The sequence below is a fragment of the Diabrotica undecimpunctata genome, chromosome 1 (assembly GCF_040954645.1).
Source record: "Diabrotica undecimpunctata isolate CICGRU chromosome 1, icDiaUnde3, whole genome shotgun sequence".
In the NCBI taxonomy this organism is placed as follows: domain Eukaryota; kingdom Metazoa; phylum Arthropoda; class Insecta; order Coleoptera; family Chrysomelidae; genus Diabrotica; species Diabrotica undecimpunctata.
The window spans coordinates 43,329,433-43,348,715 of NC_092803.1; the positions used below are offsets into that span (position 1 = coordinate 43,329,433).

The following is a 19,283-nucleotide window of genomic DNA, read 5'->3' on the forward strand; positions in this document are numbered from 1 at the left end:
GTAGCTCCACTATTTGTGTTCCCTAGAGTAATTTTCAAGGATCATACGTTGAATGGGACACCATCTGGCTCTAAAGGTGCAGCAAACGTTAGTGGCTGGTCTAATAAAGATATCTTTCTTCAATGTCTACGTATTTTATAAAAAACGTCCGGCCCAGTAACGAATGTAAATAATTACAATTAGTGACAATGGACAATCACGTCAAACCCCACATCAAGGTAGAAGCCATTGAACTTCTTCTTATGGTGCCCTATCCAATTAGTGGATGTTAGCGACAATTCTGGCATACTCTTCTTGGTCTTGTGTGGCTCTAAAGAGTGCATGGGCATCGAGGTTTGTCCAATCCCTTATGTTTTTAAGCCATGAGTATTTCTTTCTTCCGATGCCCCGTTTTCCTTCTATCTTCCCTTCCATAATAAGCTTCCAGATAAGCAGTTTTTCTTCTTGTTATTATTGGCAGCAATTTAAACTGGCAGCATTGAACTGGCAAAGAGTAACTACATAGAGTTGCTAACTCTTCCACCTAATACAAGCCACAAACTGCAGTCGTTGTACATCTCAGTTTTCGGTCCATTTAAAAGGTACTACCGTGAGGAGATAAATATTCACATGAAAAACCCAATATACGCCGGAAAACTTATTACATTGTACGACGTAGCAGCTTGCATTCGAGAAAGCGTTTTTGTTTTCTTAATCAGGAATTTCTTAATCAGAATTTCAGAAAAGCGGATTTCTTAATCAGGAATTAACCCAAAAAATTTTTCAGCTTCTAACTCCTATGTAACTAACAGTCCGAAGAAGGAGCATGAATAGACGAGCAGAAGCCACAGTCTTCCAACATCACAGATAACACCTATGGACGAGACACGAGTAGGCAAGAAGGAAAAGAATTCTGACGTCACTTTCAATTCAGAAAAGGAAATGGAGTTACCTGGAACTTTATTTATGTCACCAGACAAAGTACTTCCGTTCCCTAAAGTGCTGGAACCTCGAAAGACACAACAGGGGGTAAATAAAAGGGACAAATCTTTAATACTCATTTCTACACCTCTCAAACAAGCGATTGAGGCAGACCGTGATCTTAAGGGAAAAAAAACAGAGAAAGATAAAATCCCACGAAAAAAACATACTTGTATCTTTAGTTAAGAAGAGGAAGAGGACATAAAGTTCTCTAGTGGTGACAGTGATCTCTATGAGGAAACTTCAGATGAAGACGTCATTGACGAAAAATATTATTTTGACACTGAACCCAAGCCTGGAATCATGGGTGGTCGTCGAATTTATTGGAAGAAAAAACAACGTTCTCCTACGTTGGGGTTGTGAAAGCCGTTAACAACAACGAAAGGTTTGTGGTTAAATATTTAAAATTAAAGAAAAGCTCTTTCCTGAGATTACGGATGAAGCAGTTGCAGATAAAAAAAAACATTAAGAAAGTTATTTATGTCACCAGACAAAGTACTTCCGTTCCCTAAAGTGCTGGAACCTCGAAAGACACAACAGGGGGTAAATAAAAGGGACAAATCTTTAATACTCATTTCTACACCTCTCAAACAAGCGATTGAGGCAGACCGTGATCTTAAGGGAAAAAAAACAGAGAAAGATAAAATCCCACGAAAAAAACATACTTGTATCTTTAGTTAAGAAGAGGAAGAGGACATAAAGTTCTCTAGTGGTGACAGTGATCTCTATGAGGAAACTTCAGATGAAGACGTCATTGACGAAAAATATTATTTTGACACTGAACCCAAGCCTGGAATCATGGGTGGTCGTCGAATTTATTGGAAGAAAAAACAACGTTCTCCTACGTTGGGGTTGTGAAAGCCGTTAACAACAACGAAAGGTTTGTGGTTAAATATTTAAAATTAAAGAAAAGCTCTTTCCTGAGATTACGGATGAAGCAGTTGCAGATAAAAAAAAACATTAAGAAAGTACTAAAGCCAACTGTTATACGAAGAGGATATTACACTTTCCTTAAATTCCCAACATTTTTAACTTTGGTTTAATAAAAAATAAACAGATTTGTGATTTCTTGTTTAATTTCAATCCTGTCCGCAGGAACAAAGTTACAACACGGACAGTTGCAGCGTGTTAAGAAAACCCTTACTCATTAAATTGCACTGAGAATTAGCGATTAAGACAATTTCTATTATGTAGTCATTAAGTCAAGCGATTGATTAAGCTTTTGCATCTTCTTTTAATATTTGAAACAATGGACTAAAAAATAAAAAAATTGAAAAGTGTCCTCGGGTACAGGCTCCACTAAGTACTTCGTAAAATATTTTAATTTAGTCAAATGTTTATGAAAACAAAAGATAGAAAGCCGGTACTCAGTTCAATAGTTTTGAAACAGAAATAAAGGTACTTAAATAACAACTTCAGAAGCATATACAGCCCGAAATCAAGAAATGCTTATAAAAAGAGTATAAAAGGTAAGAAGATAGTTAATTCTTGTATAATAAATTGTCCAAATTGTCCCAATAGTCAAAGTAAAATATATTTTGAATAAGAATTTAAGCAATATAAAACACGATATAGTGAAGTAGTGTCATTATTTTTATGTAGTTCATTGCATCAAATAAGAGAGCACGCTGAAACCTCTTCCAAGCATATTCAGATTTGTCGTGATCATTTATAATTAGATATATCCTGGTTATTATTCTTAACGCACTGTTAATATGTTCGTGAGTTAATCTGCTACACTTTTTGTTATAACTTAAACAAATTTTCCGGATTAAAAGGTTCTCTATGTAACTGTTTGCATACAAATTGAGAAGTTGTTTTTGCAAAATAGATTGTTCTTAATTAAAAGAAACCTGATATAAAAAAAGGACAATAGGTACCTACCTACACAGTCTTATAATTAGGAAGCGTATAAATAATAGTCAAGCAAAAACTTAAAACCTAATTATATATATATATATATATATATATATATATATATATATATATATATATATATATATATATATATATATATATATATATATATATATCTTGTTTTGATAATTATTCGTTTAAGAACTTATTATGGCAAATACATATTTTGAAATCAATCAACATTTTCTGACACACATTATTAATACAATCTGTGACGTTAACATGTACTGTTTATCGTTACGGGAGTACGTATCACTAGCTATTTCCTAACGTGTTTATTCGAAAAGTTATCTGGTGTGACCTCTTATAAGCGACTATAATTATAGAAGTTTCTAATCTTCAAAAAGAGTTATTTAAACTGTACCAGTGTTAAAATCAGCTACTCGTAAATTATTTATTAGTTAAGTGAGTCTAACTGTTTACAATGGCAACAGGTAGTGGAAAAATCGGTAAGTTGAGCAACAGGTATCATACTTAACCTAACTCTTTCAATTAATTAGCACAAAATATATTAAATTTGTTTGTTATATTTTCTACTTAGATTAAATGTGTTTAAATTAATTAGAAGTATGGCAGTAGAAGTTTACTTCTATGCCAAAAAAGTACTTTTTCATTTTAGTTCAAACATGCGGCAAATTTGTTTGTTTGGGTGTGTCTATGTTACCACCAGACGGTTAATTATACTATAAAAACATGATTTATTAGGGAGTTTTTGTAACCACCTAACGTAACGTATCTCCCAATACGTAAAGAACTAACGTAACGTATCTCCCAATACGTAAAGAACTAACGTATCGAAGAAGATGAACGTTAAATTGAGATTTAAAGTTCTGCACTCTACGTAACGATGGTGTTGCCCTCATCGAATTAGTGATTAACTAATAAATTGTCCAGTGCCAGTCTTGTCCTTGTCATTTAACCCTATTTTTGATATTCAAAATAAATAACAAATATTTTTTGAACAATTTTTAATTTTTGAGATGGACGCGATATTAAAAGTAGGTGCCTTTATTGATGATGAAGAAGACGAAGACATTAAAGATGCCCTTCTTCTCCACATGTCTGATATAAAATGTAAAAATATGTTTCGCTTTTGGATTAAATTCCACCTTTCTGGATGGTCGTAAGGGTTCTTGCCTACGACTTCCTTCAACAAGAACAAATTATCTTCATTGCTGAAGTGAAGTCGTTTTCTACTGCTTTCCATTATTTATAAAAATCAAAACAAATATACTTAACCAAAAATGTGAAAAAACACGTACCACGTGTGCTTATGAAATGTGGATGTTGAAATTGAAATTTTGGTAATCGGGTAAGATCCCCTTGTGCATTCGGTTATCTTCGGCTCGATAGGAATGCGTATGAACGTAACGTACCAGCCCGTTACGTTAGGTAATACCAAGGAATATAGACGCTTAGCGTTTAAGCGCTTAAGCGTCTATATTCTTTGGTAATACGTATCTAGATACGTTAGTTCAACCATTAATGCGCATGCTTATATGTCAAAAAGATACGTTACTATACGTATTTGTTTGCACAAAAAATCTCTATTGTAAACTTATATTGAACTCCTAACATAGTTAAAAATAAGACAAGGGATCATAGTCTGCAGCCTTTTGTTTATCGCTGCGACGAATGACATTGAAAGGACAAAAGATTACGCTGCCTGACAAGTTAGTTAACATTCTTTGTGTTCGGGATACCATATAATAGAAATTACCTAGAAGTGAAAGCTCTAGTATTTATTGATAGAAAATTTAATACTCAAAATAATATTTCATAAAATACCTAGTACCCTAGTACTACCACCCACTCTCAGATGCCGCCTTTGAAGTTTGTCAGCACGCGAACGCCTTGTTTTAGACGGAAACATAGACTCGAATTGAGAAATTTGTGACAAGCTACGACAGAACTGTAATTTAAACATTTGAAATACTTAATTTAATCTATTCTTCAACTAAAAGTAGAAATAAAATATTGCATATTATGTCGGTAGTTGCCGTAAATAAATTAAATCGGGTTAATTTGTCTATGCACACCATATAAAATGTCACTGAACAGCACTGGTTCCGACTAAAACATGGCTGATTCCGTCTGCGTAAACGAGATGCGCGTACTTATGTTTTCAAGCAGAGTGGGCATTCTGATTGATTTATTATTGTGTGGTACTACTTAGTAGTTAGTTTCATAACTCATAGTACCCTATTATGTTGCTATAAAATATAACCGAAATTCAAGAAGTTGACTTAAGCTTTTGATTTAACTTATATAAATTGGATTATGACACATAGGCAAAGATTCACCGGATCAAATATAATCCTATTATGAGTGAGAAATCATATTTAAAAATATCCATATCATAATATTGATAACCTTTTGTGTTACTCATGTATTTTAGTGAGAAAAAAACAATTTCTATTAATTCCAAAAAGGTCTTCTGCAATGTCATTTAATCCTTTTACAAAAAGTTTTTCACTGCCATTTATTCTTTCCTTTTTAAACAGAAATAGCCTATTTTTAATTAATGTCTTTTTTGGTATTATTGTCAAATTCAGACCAAATATTAAATTAATATTAAAATATACATAAATATCATTTGATAGTAAATTTAATTATTAAGTATATAAACTAAATTATATGTTTAAAAATAATAATTGTATTTATATGAAATTATTTTAAAACGAGAAATATAAAAATTGAAACAAATGATTTAAATTTGTTATTAATCGGATGTCATTTATGAGTTTTAAATTTTGACAATCGTTACGAATCGAATCTTTTAGTAACAGATATTCTTTTAATTTTTTACTTCTCATTTAAGTAATGTCTATATAAACGAATTGATCGCGAGTAGTGAATCGATGTAAAGAACCGCTATTTTGTGATGCTATCCGTGATGTCGTCATCTTGTGGCGCTAGTTCCGTGATCTGACGCTCGCCTCAGCATTTTACTGTAGAGAAAAAAGTAATACAACGCAAGTATAGAAGCTTCGCTTCAAAAATTTGTTGACAATAGAGTTCAACAAATGTTTAATTATCGTAATAACCCAATCGATATTAAATATTAACTATTTCTCTGATTTTGGATATTGAGTATTTGCATATTATTAATTTTATGCTCCAAAATTAAGTTCAAAGGTTTGACAGTAGGGTTTTTTAATTTTAATATTTGTGTTTTGGCTAAATACCGTTGCCATGAATATCTGTTGCATACATTTTTTCATATTATAACTGATGATTTTGATAGTATTCGGTTTTTATTTAGTATTTTTCGGAATTTGGCAATAGGAAAGAATTTTGAATGTGGAATTGAATGCGGGGAGTAATGTATATATTGCGAATAAGAATGTGAAGAAAATTATTAATAAACTCTCTAGTATACGGTGTATAAAGTCTATTCCATGAATACACGACTGTTTTCGTATATTGATTTCGTATAAAAACAGTTATATTTTCATCGAATAAACTGTATACCTAATATAAAAAAGCTTTCATGAAACAATCAAACTAGAGTAATAATTATGGCAATGGAAATGTAAGTTACGTCAAGGAAATATTATATATTAGTTTTAACAAACTATTGAAAATCGCTGATCGCACTTCTTGCTGATTTTTTTGCAAGCACACCAAATATTTTCCAATCCTAATAGAAATAAACGGAAACATATATGGCTGATGGCATCACAGTCACACACAGAGCAAATATTTACTGCATTTAGATACTGTTTTGTTCGTTTTCCGTTTTGTAAATTTCTTCTTATTATTCTTTATTCTTATTATTTATTTACTTTGATTTTTTTTAAATATGCCTTAAATGCAACCTTAACCATAACCGTAATTTTGGTAGCCTTTGACTTGTCTATAAAACAAATCGGAAGTGAAATTCGATGCTTTAAAAGGCATAAGAGAATGAGAAAATAATTTCAGTAACGATTTGTCTGGCTTTTAATAATTACAACTAATAATTTATGAAAACATGTTAGGGAGAAGAAGAATTTATGAAAAATAAAAGAGATATGTACAAGTGACTATATCGATAAAGTGGTTTTTGTGAATCGCCTATTCTTATAAAAAAATATCTATTCGATAGCTGTATTTTATAGTTACAATTGGCATTTGATCATTGTGAAATACGTTGGGAAGAATTGCTTTAATCTGGTCATTATGCCTAGAATGAAAAGAGAAGAAATGTTCAATAACCTAGCGAGTTTATAGGGGGTGAATTGTGAGCTTACGTGAGGCCAATTTGTCCATTAGCGAGAAATAGCCATGAGGGTATGCAGAGGTATCAATATGGTGGTAATTTCTTGTTGGGTGCTGAATCAGGAAAGCCGAACACAAAGAGCTAGAGTTACATGACGAGTCAGAAGGACGGCCACACACCAAGATATTTGCCTTAGGTTTTTGTCTGTCCAGGGCGGCTTCACGTTGCTTCAATTGTAATCTAGTGGTTTGAAGTAAATGGACGACCTATTACAATGCGAACTGTTTATTAGAAAATCAGAAGATTTGAAGTTACTTTATACCGTCCTCAATTTTTCCTACCTCTCAGTCACAGGTACTGAAGTGGTGGATTACCTTGATGCAGAGAACAACTGAATTGGGACCTCGAATGGAATACTATTACCTATCTTTAGTGAGAATCAAAATTCTGTTTGACCATGGATAATGGCCATACAAGGGTGGTTAAAGACGAGATCCTCAATTTTCTATATAAAGACCTTTGGACCACACTGTTGGAATTATGCCTATGCTATTACTATTGCCTATGGAAACAGACCGCTTTTGGTGTTCATAAGAGGCAAAATGACCACCATGCGTTACATCCAGGAGGTGGTGCATCCACATGTTCTGCTTTATATATCCATCCCACTTGCCCATTTTGAAGACAATTGAGTCGATTTTTTGCCTTGGTCCCCTAAATCTCCCGATTTTTCACCCATTCAACACGTGTGGGACATTATGGGAAAAAGTTTACTCCATTTGCTTCATCATTACACCACCGACTTTAGCGGCACGAGCTGCAGGTAGCCTGAGTATGCCCAGACATATTTTTGAGTGCACAAGACATCGTGGAGATCCAGCATATTAATTTTTTTACATTTTTTCCAACAGTTGGATTTTTCGAAATTTTGATCACTTACTTACCTAACCCTAAGTGTTTACAAAAAATTGTTTAATAAATTCAGTATTACTATTTGTTCTATTTTGTATGTCACTTCTATTCATTTTTATAACTAAATCAACGAGATGTGTGTTTTTCACCAAATATATGCAACTTGCATTACAGTTTTAACCGCTTTTTTGCTTACGCCAACTTGAGATTTTGTTCTCCGTATAAAAAAATATATTTTTCTCAAGTCTGTGTAAGTTTTCATGTCAAAAATCTTGATGACGGTGATGATAATGATGAAATATACTAAAATTATCAATTACTTGTAAGCTTCTATGACAAATTCATTCACAATAATATATCTACCGTAATAACATTATTTGTAAATATTTATAATAGTTGAATTGATAATATTGTGGAGGTATTTTGTAACTTTGATAGTTATTTTTAAAAAGAATGACACAGATTTATCAAAAATATTAAGAACTACAAGAACAAAACAAGTTGCATAAGAGATTAGACGTTTCTTGATTGTTAAATACGTATTGTAGCTTTTCTAAGAAACAGTAAACAAGACATTTTAGCAACTATCGTGTTTGGTTGCTATAGTGACAAAATACATGGAATATTACATCAGAAATTGTGAAAATATGATAACTTACATATGATAATTCTGTTGTAACCAAATCATAATAAAATTAAAGAGTTTTGAAAACGTTAACTTATCTAGAAAGGTTTAAAAATAATGTTTTATCGTACATTAGAAGTGCAAAAATATCTTCTTTATTTTGACCAACTTTACAGTAATCTACTAATTTTTTTCTCAACATTAACGACAGTTGTGATCGTGACAATAAAATACACAAGGCGAAAAGCTCGGGTTCGTTCGGAAAATATTTCCATGAGATTTTTTTGCATAGCCACTTTCATGAGATACCCCAAATAAGGTTCAAGAGGTCGCCCAGGAGAAAAGTTGTTCAAATTTTTTTTAACAAATTGTTACATTTAATTTTTCCGGTCCGGACAATTTTTTTATTTTTTGGATCATTCTGAACAAAATAGGTTTCTTGTAGTTCTGTAAACTTAATCGTTTTCGAGTTATAAATTATTTTAATATCTACGTTATTATTAAGACACTCAGTAATCTTCTTTTGGGAGTTTTGGGAAAAATTCTGGTGATTTTTGTACTCTTTTAATTTTTCTCTAATTTTTAATATTACTAATTATAATTTCAGTAAAAAAACGAATCAGATGTAGTTTATTAACAAAATAAAATTGCATCAAATAAAACAAAAGTTTAATTGTTTATTTTTTAAACGGTTTAGTGGTTTGTAGATTAGTATTTACAATTAAGTTTTTAATCAAAATTAATGAATACGTCCTTGCATATTTCATCCATTAATAAGTTTTAAGCTTTGTAATCGTGAAGAACGACGAGGTTTAAATAAAAAATATAGTTAAATAAAAAAAATTATCTGGCTAATTGGTCTTAAATAACACAGGGCCAATGATACCGCTGTCTGGAATGCTTACAGTAACAGAACTACAGTATTTTATCCAATGATAATATCGCTGTTCCGGAAGTATAATGACACAACTGTAAAATTTGGAAAAATGACTTTATTGTGTTGGAGGGATCAAAACTGTATGTTCTACATATTTGTAAATCATCGTAACTGTACTTATTTCGCTTGGCTAAAACCAGTGATTTTGTAAGTACAATTATGAGGATTTAAAAATGTATAGAAAATGCAGTTTTGATCTCTCCAACAGAATAAAGTCATCTTACAGTTGTGTCATTATACTTCTGGAACAGTGATAGAGAGCCATCGAAAAAAAAATTACAGTAGTCTGTGCAATAAAAATAACGCGGTTTGTGATTTTAGTCACTTCCACAGACTGACATATACTTAGATCAGGAAAGAGAGGGGACAGGTAACGTTCATTGTTCATTCATTTAATAAACATTCGAAAAGTGAAGCCATTTTCGATGTGATCGCATATTTTGGTGTCCTCGCGTTGCTGATTACTACCTCCCGTAGGGTTACCAGGTCTACTGATTTTTCAGTAGATCTACTGATTTCAACTTCAATTTACTGGTTTACTGAAACACTATATCGTGCTACTAAAAAATATGTAATGAGAAAATCATGTTCAAAAAGTCAAAAATTATTGATACATATCCATTATTCTCAATTACTGAAGAAATAAAATATAACCTGGCAACTTTTCTGGTACCGGTTGGTGCCAATTTAGGCTTCAGTCAATTCCATACGATTACGCGTCGCCTCTCTTTCCTTGTCTAAGGACATATTCATAATATACCAACTTATTTTTTACAATTTTTGAAGTGAATACTTCTTATCGCCGAGTATGATGTTTTTGCACGGGTCCAAAATAATGTTTAGCATTTAACAAACGACATTTTATTTTTCATAACTTTTTTATAACAACTAGAGAACTCGATCGATTGACTAATTTTGATTGAAATATTTGTAGAAGTCCAAGGAAGGTTTAAAACGTGACTAAATATGAAGAAATTGTAAGAATTGTAAAGAAAATAGTAAAAACAACAATTTTATTTTCACACACAAACAGTTAAATATACTCCTTTGGATTGACGTCAATAAAACCGTGGCTATCTTCAAGTCTATTTACATTATAATGAAATATAATTATATAATCAAAATGAAGTAATTATACATAAATACAAGATAGTAGTGAAAATGTAAATGATGAATAAATTCTACATTATATTTAACAAATTTTGAAAATTACAAGATGATTAAACAAAATTTCAAATTTTAAAGAACTTAAATGTGTGGTGTTATTATAAAACAATACAAACAATTCAGTAATAATCAGACATAAAATTTCATTCACCCACATAATATAGTAATAACGCGCTATAGGAAGTATTCACTTTTGTCGGCTATACAGTCTGTTTATATCGACATTTCTGATTTGCAAAATGGCTGAAATGTCAACCATCGGCATTTAAATGTAAAATCTATAACCCACTTACTTGCGATTTTTTTGATGACTCCTTATAATCCGTTAATACCATCATCATCATCATTCTGACTTTACAACCCTGCCTCCTCAAGAATTTCTCTCCAGTCGTCCCTTCCTTCCTCCGCCAAGCACGTATTCCCATATTTCTCATGTCTTCATCGATGTTATCAAGGAACCTTGTTCTGGGTCTTCCTCTTTTTCTCTTAACCAATGGGTCTACCAAAGAGCGTTTTTCTAGCTGGGTCATTTTGTTCCATCCGCATTACATGCCCTACCAACCTCAGACATCATATCTTAATATGTTTTACAATATCTGGTTCCTGGTATATTCTATAAAGTTTGAAGTTGTATAGTTTTCTCCACACTCCATTGTCATTCACTGGTCCATAGATTCGCCTTAGTACTTTTCGTTCGAAACATCCTAACATGTTTTCATTACTTTTTGTTAGAGTCCAGGTCTCTGAACTGTATGTTAGGACTGGACGTGAGTACTTATTTTCATATACTTCGTTTTGTTAGTGTTTATTATTAAATCCTTATTGTAGCTGATTCTTTTAATGCTACATACGCCTCTCGTACAGCGTTTTCCGTTCTCCCAACAATATTGATACCAACAGCTTAGGTAAGGATTTGCACTGATTTATTATATATTGAACGTGTATTGAACCAATGGTTTCAATTTCTGATTTGCAAAATGGCTGGAATGTCAACCATCGGTATTTAAATGAAAAATCTATAACCTACTTACTTCCGATTTTTTTGATGACTCCTTATAATCCGTTAATAGCATACCCGATAATAATATCATTTCTTCAAGAATCCTGTCAACATGTATCTGAATGCTAAAACCCTTCTTCCATATCATGTACTCCCAGTCCTTCTCTAATACCCGAGCTTCTTATTTTTATCACGACTTAAAAATTTAATCCAATGGTACGAAAAATTAGCTACATCATTATTTAGAGCTGCTGTCAATAAGACCATTATTATTAACGGATTAATAACGGTAATTGAACTAGAAGAAGAAGAATGATGGTTGCCGGTTTGCATCGAAGGTTTCATAGAGGTTTGATTGTATCTTGTTGATTATGATTAAGCTCTTGAACATCACCTCCCTGTGGTATGTCCACATTAATTTGCACTTCCTCAAATAACAGGTTATTGTCAAATAAAGTGACTGTTCGTTATTAAATTTTTATTGTTGCGTTATATTAACAAATACCAAGAAATATTTGAACAAAATAATCTAAAAACCAACAATAACCACTCTCTACAATATTTTCAACTCTTTTTTTTATTTTTTAGCATTATTATCAGTATCAAACAAACTAGGCCTTGTTGAGCTAGGTAAAAACTTACACAGTCTTGGATTCACTTTAGTTGGTAGTGGAGGCACAGCTGCTATTCTTCGAGATGCAGGTCTTAAAATCAAAGATGTCTCAGACGTATCAGGAGCCCCCGAAATTCTCGGAGGAAGAGTCAAGACTCTACACCCTGTTGTCCATGGTGGAATTTTAGCTAGGTAAGTATATACATGCCTATACTTTACATATACATATATATATATACATATATATGTATTACATATATATGTATATATATATATGTATATATATATATATATATATATATATATATATATGTTTTATCAAACACTTTTATGTTTAAGATTACTGCCTTCAGACCAAGAAGACCTTAAGAACCAAAAAATAGAAATGATTAGAGTAGTAGTTTGCAATCTGTATCCATTCGTAGAAACTGTCTCAAACCCTAAAGTAACACTAGATGATGCCGTAGAGAACATCGACATTGGCGGTGTGACACTTTTGAGGGCAGCAGCCAAAAACCACCAAAGAGTTACAGTTATTACCGATCCCAATGATTACAGTAAAGTCATTAATGAGTTAAGAAATAATCCAGAGAAGGACACCTCATTACAAACCAGGTAAGCTGCTATATAGGGGTAAAAGTCAGTTGAAGAAGTAGATATCTCTTATATATATCAATTATGTCATCATTCGAATACAATGAAAACTGTAATTATATAAAAATTAAATACAGATTGTACTATTTAATTCTTTATATTTAGTAATATTCTTTACTTTTTATTATAAGTATTATTATATCTTTGCATATTCTGTATCTGTGGTATCAATTTTCTAATGTCTTTTACTATATTCCATAATGGTCAATATTTTAACTAAATGGTTAATATATTTTTAATTTGATGTAGTTCCCGTCATGAAGTTTCCTTTGTTTCTCCTGTTGTGTGTGTATAAATCTTGTTAAACGCATATAGTAGTTTGAAAAATAAATGTAGACAACTCCTTCGTTTTTTAGGCAAACCTTAGCCTTAAAAGCCTTCACCCATACTGCAGAATATGATGCAGCAATTTCTGACTATTTCCGAAAAGAATTCTCCAGTGGCATCTCCCAATTGACCTTGAGGTATGGTATGAACCCACACCAAAAGCCAGCACAGATATATACAACCTTGGAAAAGCTACCTCTTACCGTAGTTAACGGTTCTCCTGGTTTTATCAATTTGTGCGATGCTCTAAATGGTTGGCAGCTTGTGAAAGAGTTAAAAGCTGCTATTGGCTTGCCCGCAGCTACTAGCTTCAAGCATGTTTCGCCTGCAGGAGCAGCTGTTGGCGTGCCTCTCGATGAAACTCAGGTTAGTGCATCTACTTTATTGCTAATACTCCAAGAAATGAGTTTCAGCTCCCTCTTAATAGCAATTTAATATCTTTATTTTAGGCAAAAGTCTGTATGGTCGATGATTTAGCTGGAAAACTAACACCATTGGCAATTGCCTATGCCAGAGCTAGAGGTGCTGATAGGATGTCTTCATTCGGAGATTTCGTAGCTCTTTCTGATGTTTGCGACCAAATCACAGCTCGTTTGGTCTCCAGAGAAGTATCAGATGGTATTATTGCTCCAGGATATACACCCGAAGCATTAGAGTTATTGAAAAAGAAGAAAAATGGAGGCTACTGCATTTTGCAGGTAGGTAAATATTTTAATTAAGGAAATACAAGGCATATCGCATTAATTACTAATAATTCACTTATATATCAGTTTTGTATGATTTTTTTTATAAAATATAACAATTTTTTTTTAATTTCAGATCGATCCAAGTTATGTACCTAGTCCCATCGAAAGGAAAATACTATTCGGTTTAACCTTAGAACAAAAACGCAACGATGCTGAAATAAACAAATCAGTTTTCACCAATATCGTCAGTGAGAATAAGAATCTTCCCGAATCTGCCGTAAGAGACTTAATCGTTGCTACTATCGCTCTTAAATACACACAAAGTAATTCAGTATGCTACGCCAAAGACGGTCAAGTTATCGGAATAGGCGCTGGGCAGCAATCTAGAATTCATTGCACCAGATTGGCGGGAGATAAGGCTGACAATTGGTGGTTGAGACAACACCCCAAAGTGCTGAACATGAAATTTAAGAAGACTGTGAAAAGGGCCGAAATCTCAAATGCCATTGACAACTTTGTTAATGGATCAGTAGGTGAGATGATGTTTTTTGTATTTTGTGACAGCTTTCATATATCCCATTATCTATATATCCCATTCTTTAGCGTAGCCACTTCCTAGGGAGTAGGCTTGGAAAAATTAGCGCGGGAAGAAAACTTTTAAGATTGACTAATTAGTAGAATTATGAAAGGACCTGAGGTGTGGCTTAATAAGGAGATGGCAACATCTCCGGTGAAATACACTACTCGTATACATAGGTCGTTCGATCACGAGGCGGCAACTCTAACGGTATTCTTAAGCCAAGTGCACGGTGTGCGTGTGACGTTTAGTTGCATTGTGTCGTTCGTCAGTTTCGTGCTTTCAGATAATCTGCTAGCGTTTGTGTGCTTCGTTTCGAGCATCAACTTACCTCCAGCCTGATTCGATTCGAGGACACTGCCAGGCCGAAAGTTTGACTGGGGCGATAAATTTGCCAAAGAATAACTCAGGAAGACCAGCTCCTCTAGGTCAAAAACCTCGCGTAAAGCAAAAGGACAACAGCTGGTTTGATATTGATGTGTAGTATGAATAGGTACTGCGAAAACACGACCTATCGCTCTTTTTAGATTGAGGAGTTTTGAGCAAGTGTCAGAAAAGTTCAAGTTGTAGCGGTCAAGGGTTTATAGCGAATCGTTTTTAATCCTTCGATGCCGGCTCTTCTTACCATTCAACATTCATTTCAAACGTGAGTTGGGTTACACCGTTTTGGGACTGGTTAGTTTTACCCTATTGATGACTCGTCGTTGCGATAGTAAACCTATTCAGTACGAAAGGAACTGCAGGTTCGAAAATTTGGTTGACGCACTTACTCGAGCGAATAATAGCGCGAAGCTATCAGAAGGCGTCGAGTGCGATTATATCTGAACGCCTCTAGGGGCATATTCTTTCTAGTCAAAGGTGGCAACAATTTCTCTTGGGAGTTCTGTTGAATATGATAACGACGTTGGTCCTTGGGCTACCTGTTGCCCAGGATGGACCTCGTCTCCTAGAGTGTGTTAATTTCATTCTAAATCAGTCGACAGTCATTATTCGGGAGTTTTCGAGCTCACTTAATATGAATATGATAACGATAATGGTCCTCAAGCTACTCCAGCGTGCCCATGGTGGACCTCATCTCCTGGAGTTTCATGTTATTTTCATTCGAAATCATTCGAAATTCATTATTCGGGGTTTTCTAGATAATCTCTGAATATGAATGGAGTTTTATGACATTTTTATTCGAAATCAGTCAAAATTCATTATTCGGAGGGTTCTTCGGGTTGGTGAACACGAATATTACGACGGCGATGATCTTCAAGGTATCTGACCTCCAGAGTGACCTCGACTACTGAAGTTGTATGTTATTTTTATTCGAAATCAGTTGAAAGTCATTATTCGGGGGTTTTCTAGGTCGCTAAATATTAACATTATAATGGCGATGGTTCTCGACCTACCTGTAGAGGATGGACGTCGTCTCCTCGAGTTTTATGTTATTTTTTTCGTGGTTGCTGAACATGAATATTTCGTTGACAAATGACCTCAGAATACCTCATGCAACTTAATATAAAACTACAAAAAATTATCCAAAATATTATTTTTTTAATTTGGCGCTTTTAAGCAGTTGGTAGCACTGATGATGTGCCAGGTGATACATATTATAATCTCCCCTGTAGTAGCTCTCGCCTTTTACTTTCACATGTGCTGTTATACTTACTAATTCGCTCACACTATGTAGTGCACAGATATCTTCCGATTAAAATGCGTTTTTTTTCTCCTCGCTCTATTTCAAATTATTATAATAGATATTATAATAAAATAGCTTGTTTTGCAATTTAGCAGGTAAAAATTGTGCTGGGTGAAAATTACACGAGTATGGAGATCTATGAAGAAAATCAATTATCTGATACAGAAGAAAATGAGGAAGAAATCAATTTGAATGATACGATCATTTGTTAATCAGTTTTTTTAATTAGGAAATTTTTTTTGTATTTATATTTAAGAAATCATATTTTAACTCTTATTTGATACCACACTTTCATAAAAATCTAAAATAACCAATTAACAAAACACTTCAGAAAACGAGCTCCACGCTGGGCACCAAACAATTATTATTTTGATATCTTGTTTTATTTAATACGATTTATTTTAAATTACAATTTTTTAGGTAAAGATATGGATAGATCCCTTTTCGAATCAATGTACGTAGAAGTTCCTCTCGAATTAACGCCAACAGAAAGACAAACATGGTTGAGCCACTTGAATGGCGTTGTTGTATCTTCGGATGCATTCTTCCCTTTCAGAGACAATGTAGATAGAGCGCGACTGGTAAGAAATAATTTTAATGTCTAAAAGTAACCTGTCATAACCAATAATGTTATATTTCTGCTGTAATAATTTTATTATCAAACTAATGTTAGTTGTGTTAATAAATAATGGCAAAATCCTTTTAAAAAATTACTTTCGATACCAGTGCTCGTCAGCTCGGAAGAACCAGCGCACATTCTCATTTTCATACCGGCCTAACCTGAACGGTGTTGACACCGACCACGGCATAAAACTTTGAATATCACCCATCGACTTCCCGACAATATTCGGAAATACTAAATATGTTGGTTCTTCCCAGCTGGCGATTATGGAATGTATTAACAGAATGAAATTAACATACATTACTATTTCAGAGTGGAGTCTCATACATTGGCAGTCCATCAGGTTCCACGAATGATGACGAAGTTATCAAAGCTTGCAATGAACACAAAATCGTCTTGGCCCACACTAATTTGCGTTTGTTCCACCACTGATCTGTTAGCTATATACATTACGTACTATTTTTATAAAATGTTTTAATAAAATATCTTTTTGCTATTGGTTTGTTTTGGCTTAGCTAACAAAACTTTCGCCACAAAAACTTTCTACAAAAATTCCAGAAATGCTTTACAAATGAAATTTATTAATGTTGTATTCAAAAAATAATATATCTGAAAATAGAGTCATCGAAAAAAATCGAAAATAAAAAAGGAGTGAAATCGTCGTGCCGAATGACCTCACATTTATGGGTTGACATTGTCAATGTAAAGAAACATAGACGTAAAAATAAACAGCGTGAATGAGTTTTTAACTAAAAAACGAGATGTCGCACTCAAGGAGGGAAAGCATAACTTCCTTATCGTTTAAGCTCGGAGTGATAATTTTTAATTTATTTTATATTTTGACTTTATTTACTACTACTACTACCATGTAGTGCCGTAAGAAGTGTGATAAGAAGAGTGATAAGAAGGCTATGCTTCCAAAAGTGCTTGCCTAAAAAATTAAAAATACATGAAAAAATTATGTTTTGTTTTCAGGGAGTTACAGATAGCACTGGTTAAAAAATACAGCTAGAGTAGTGTACACCTACAAAATATTGGTGGGTACCATTTAACTTGACGAAGAGTTGCAAAATGGGTATTTCTAATAATTATATATATACAGATAAAGCCAAAATAAAATTGAGTATATAAATTACATGTATTCGTTGTCGACTCCACTCCAGTTCGTTGGCCAACAAAAGGTTTTCAAAGAATTATATTATAAAAATCAAATACTCGAGTGGACTGCTGGATTCTAAACTATTTCCACGCAATGCGTCTTCCATACAGTGGCGGATCCAAGGGGGGGGTCACGGGGGTCATGACCACCCCCAAAACAAAATTAAATATCCATCAAATAATCCTAAAAAAAATAATTTAAAACCCATCAATCCTATAAGCAAGAAGTCAAGAGTTGAAATTATTCGGACTCATTTATTCTAGGGGTAAGTCTAGAATTATACGCAAGCCTTTTTAAATTGCTCTTTAAAAAAATCAACAATTCTAAATTCAGTAATACCTCGACTAAGACTCCCACGAATTCAAAGTTACCCGATTTTCAAATTTTGTCAATTCGTCATTTGAGTGCCAGATAATCGTTCGATTATCGATGAGATAGAATTACCGCCCACACATTATTGCTCATTCAATGTACATGACATGACTTTTCGCACGAAATCAGCACCTTTTTATTTTGTATTATTCAGTTTTGTCTACGAATTGGTTGTTTGTAATTTGAATATGTATTATAATTGTTGACACTGTGTGCTACATTTTATAATTTTCTATAATAAATATCAAAGTGAATATTGTTGTTGCATTAGCTCTGTCTGATACGTTATGTAATCTGTGCCTTCTAAAGCAGAAATCTGAATTTGGTTTCGAAAATTAGTTTACGGATTTATTTATCAGATGTCGCTATTGCGTCCAGATCGAAGCCATTTTAGTGTTGCTTCTACTATAATAGGAAATATTGTTTTCACGGTCAGAGCGTTTGTGAAATACCGCTCCGAAGATCAATTTTAGGGTGAAATACGTATAAGCGGATACACAGACGCACTATAGGTGAAATCAAATCTTAACTGTCTTTCCTTTTATAAAATTATATAATATTTACTTATCTTATTCTTATAGTATTTTTAATCACTGAACTTTTATTTACCACTCGTTGCCGGCTGTTGTTGACAATTCGTGAGAAAAATTTCAATACCGAATAAAAAAATATTTCACTCACTTATAGCCTAATATGCCGAATTATAGAAATAACTATTCCTTAATTATATTATGTTTTTTGTTGAATAAATTAATTTAAATAAAATGCTGTTTACACTTATTCTTAAGGTTTCTTCTTCATTACGGAAGGGTGGCTATAAATACAGAAAATTGATCTCTATCTTGAGCTGTTCTTAATATCGAATGT

The 19,283-nt window shown here is 33.1% G+C and overlaps 1 protein-coding gene across 1 annotated transcript; it reads left to right on the top strand.

Annotated features, from left to right (window-relative positions):
* Positions 1-3,167: 3,167 nt before the first annotated feature.
* LOC140448780 (bifunctional purine biosynthesis protein ATIC) lies at positions 3,168-17,381 on the top strand. Its single transcript, XM_072541897.1, has 8 exons — positions 3,168-3,326; positions 12,311-12,527; positions 12,675-12,950; positions 13,346-13,682; positions 13,766-14,014; positions 14,136-14,535; positions 16,684-16,844; positions 17,198-17,381. Exons 1-8 carry the CDS (start codon positions 3,302-3,304, stop codon positions 17,315-17,317), a joined length of 1,785 nt encoding a protein of 594 aa, XP_072397998.1. The 5' UTR covers positions 3,168-3,301; the 3' UTR covers positions 17,318-17,381.
* Positions 17,382-19,283: the final 1,902 nt, after the last annotated feature.

Bases quoted from the DNA above. Each gene is read 5' to 3' on its own strand.
- LOC140448780 (XM_072541897.1), top strand. From the start codon at position 3,302: ATGGCAACAGGTAGTGGAAAAATCG. The intron at 12,951-13,345 runs GTAAGCTGCTAT...TTCGTTTTTTAG, and splicing joins GACACCTCATTACAAACCAG to GCAAACCTTAGCCTTAAAAG. The intron at 14,536-16,683 runs GTGAGATGATGT...ACAATTTTTTAG, and splicing joins CTTTGTTAATGGATCAGTAG to GTAAAGATATGGATAGATCC.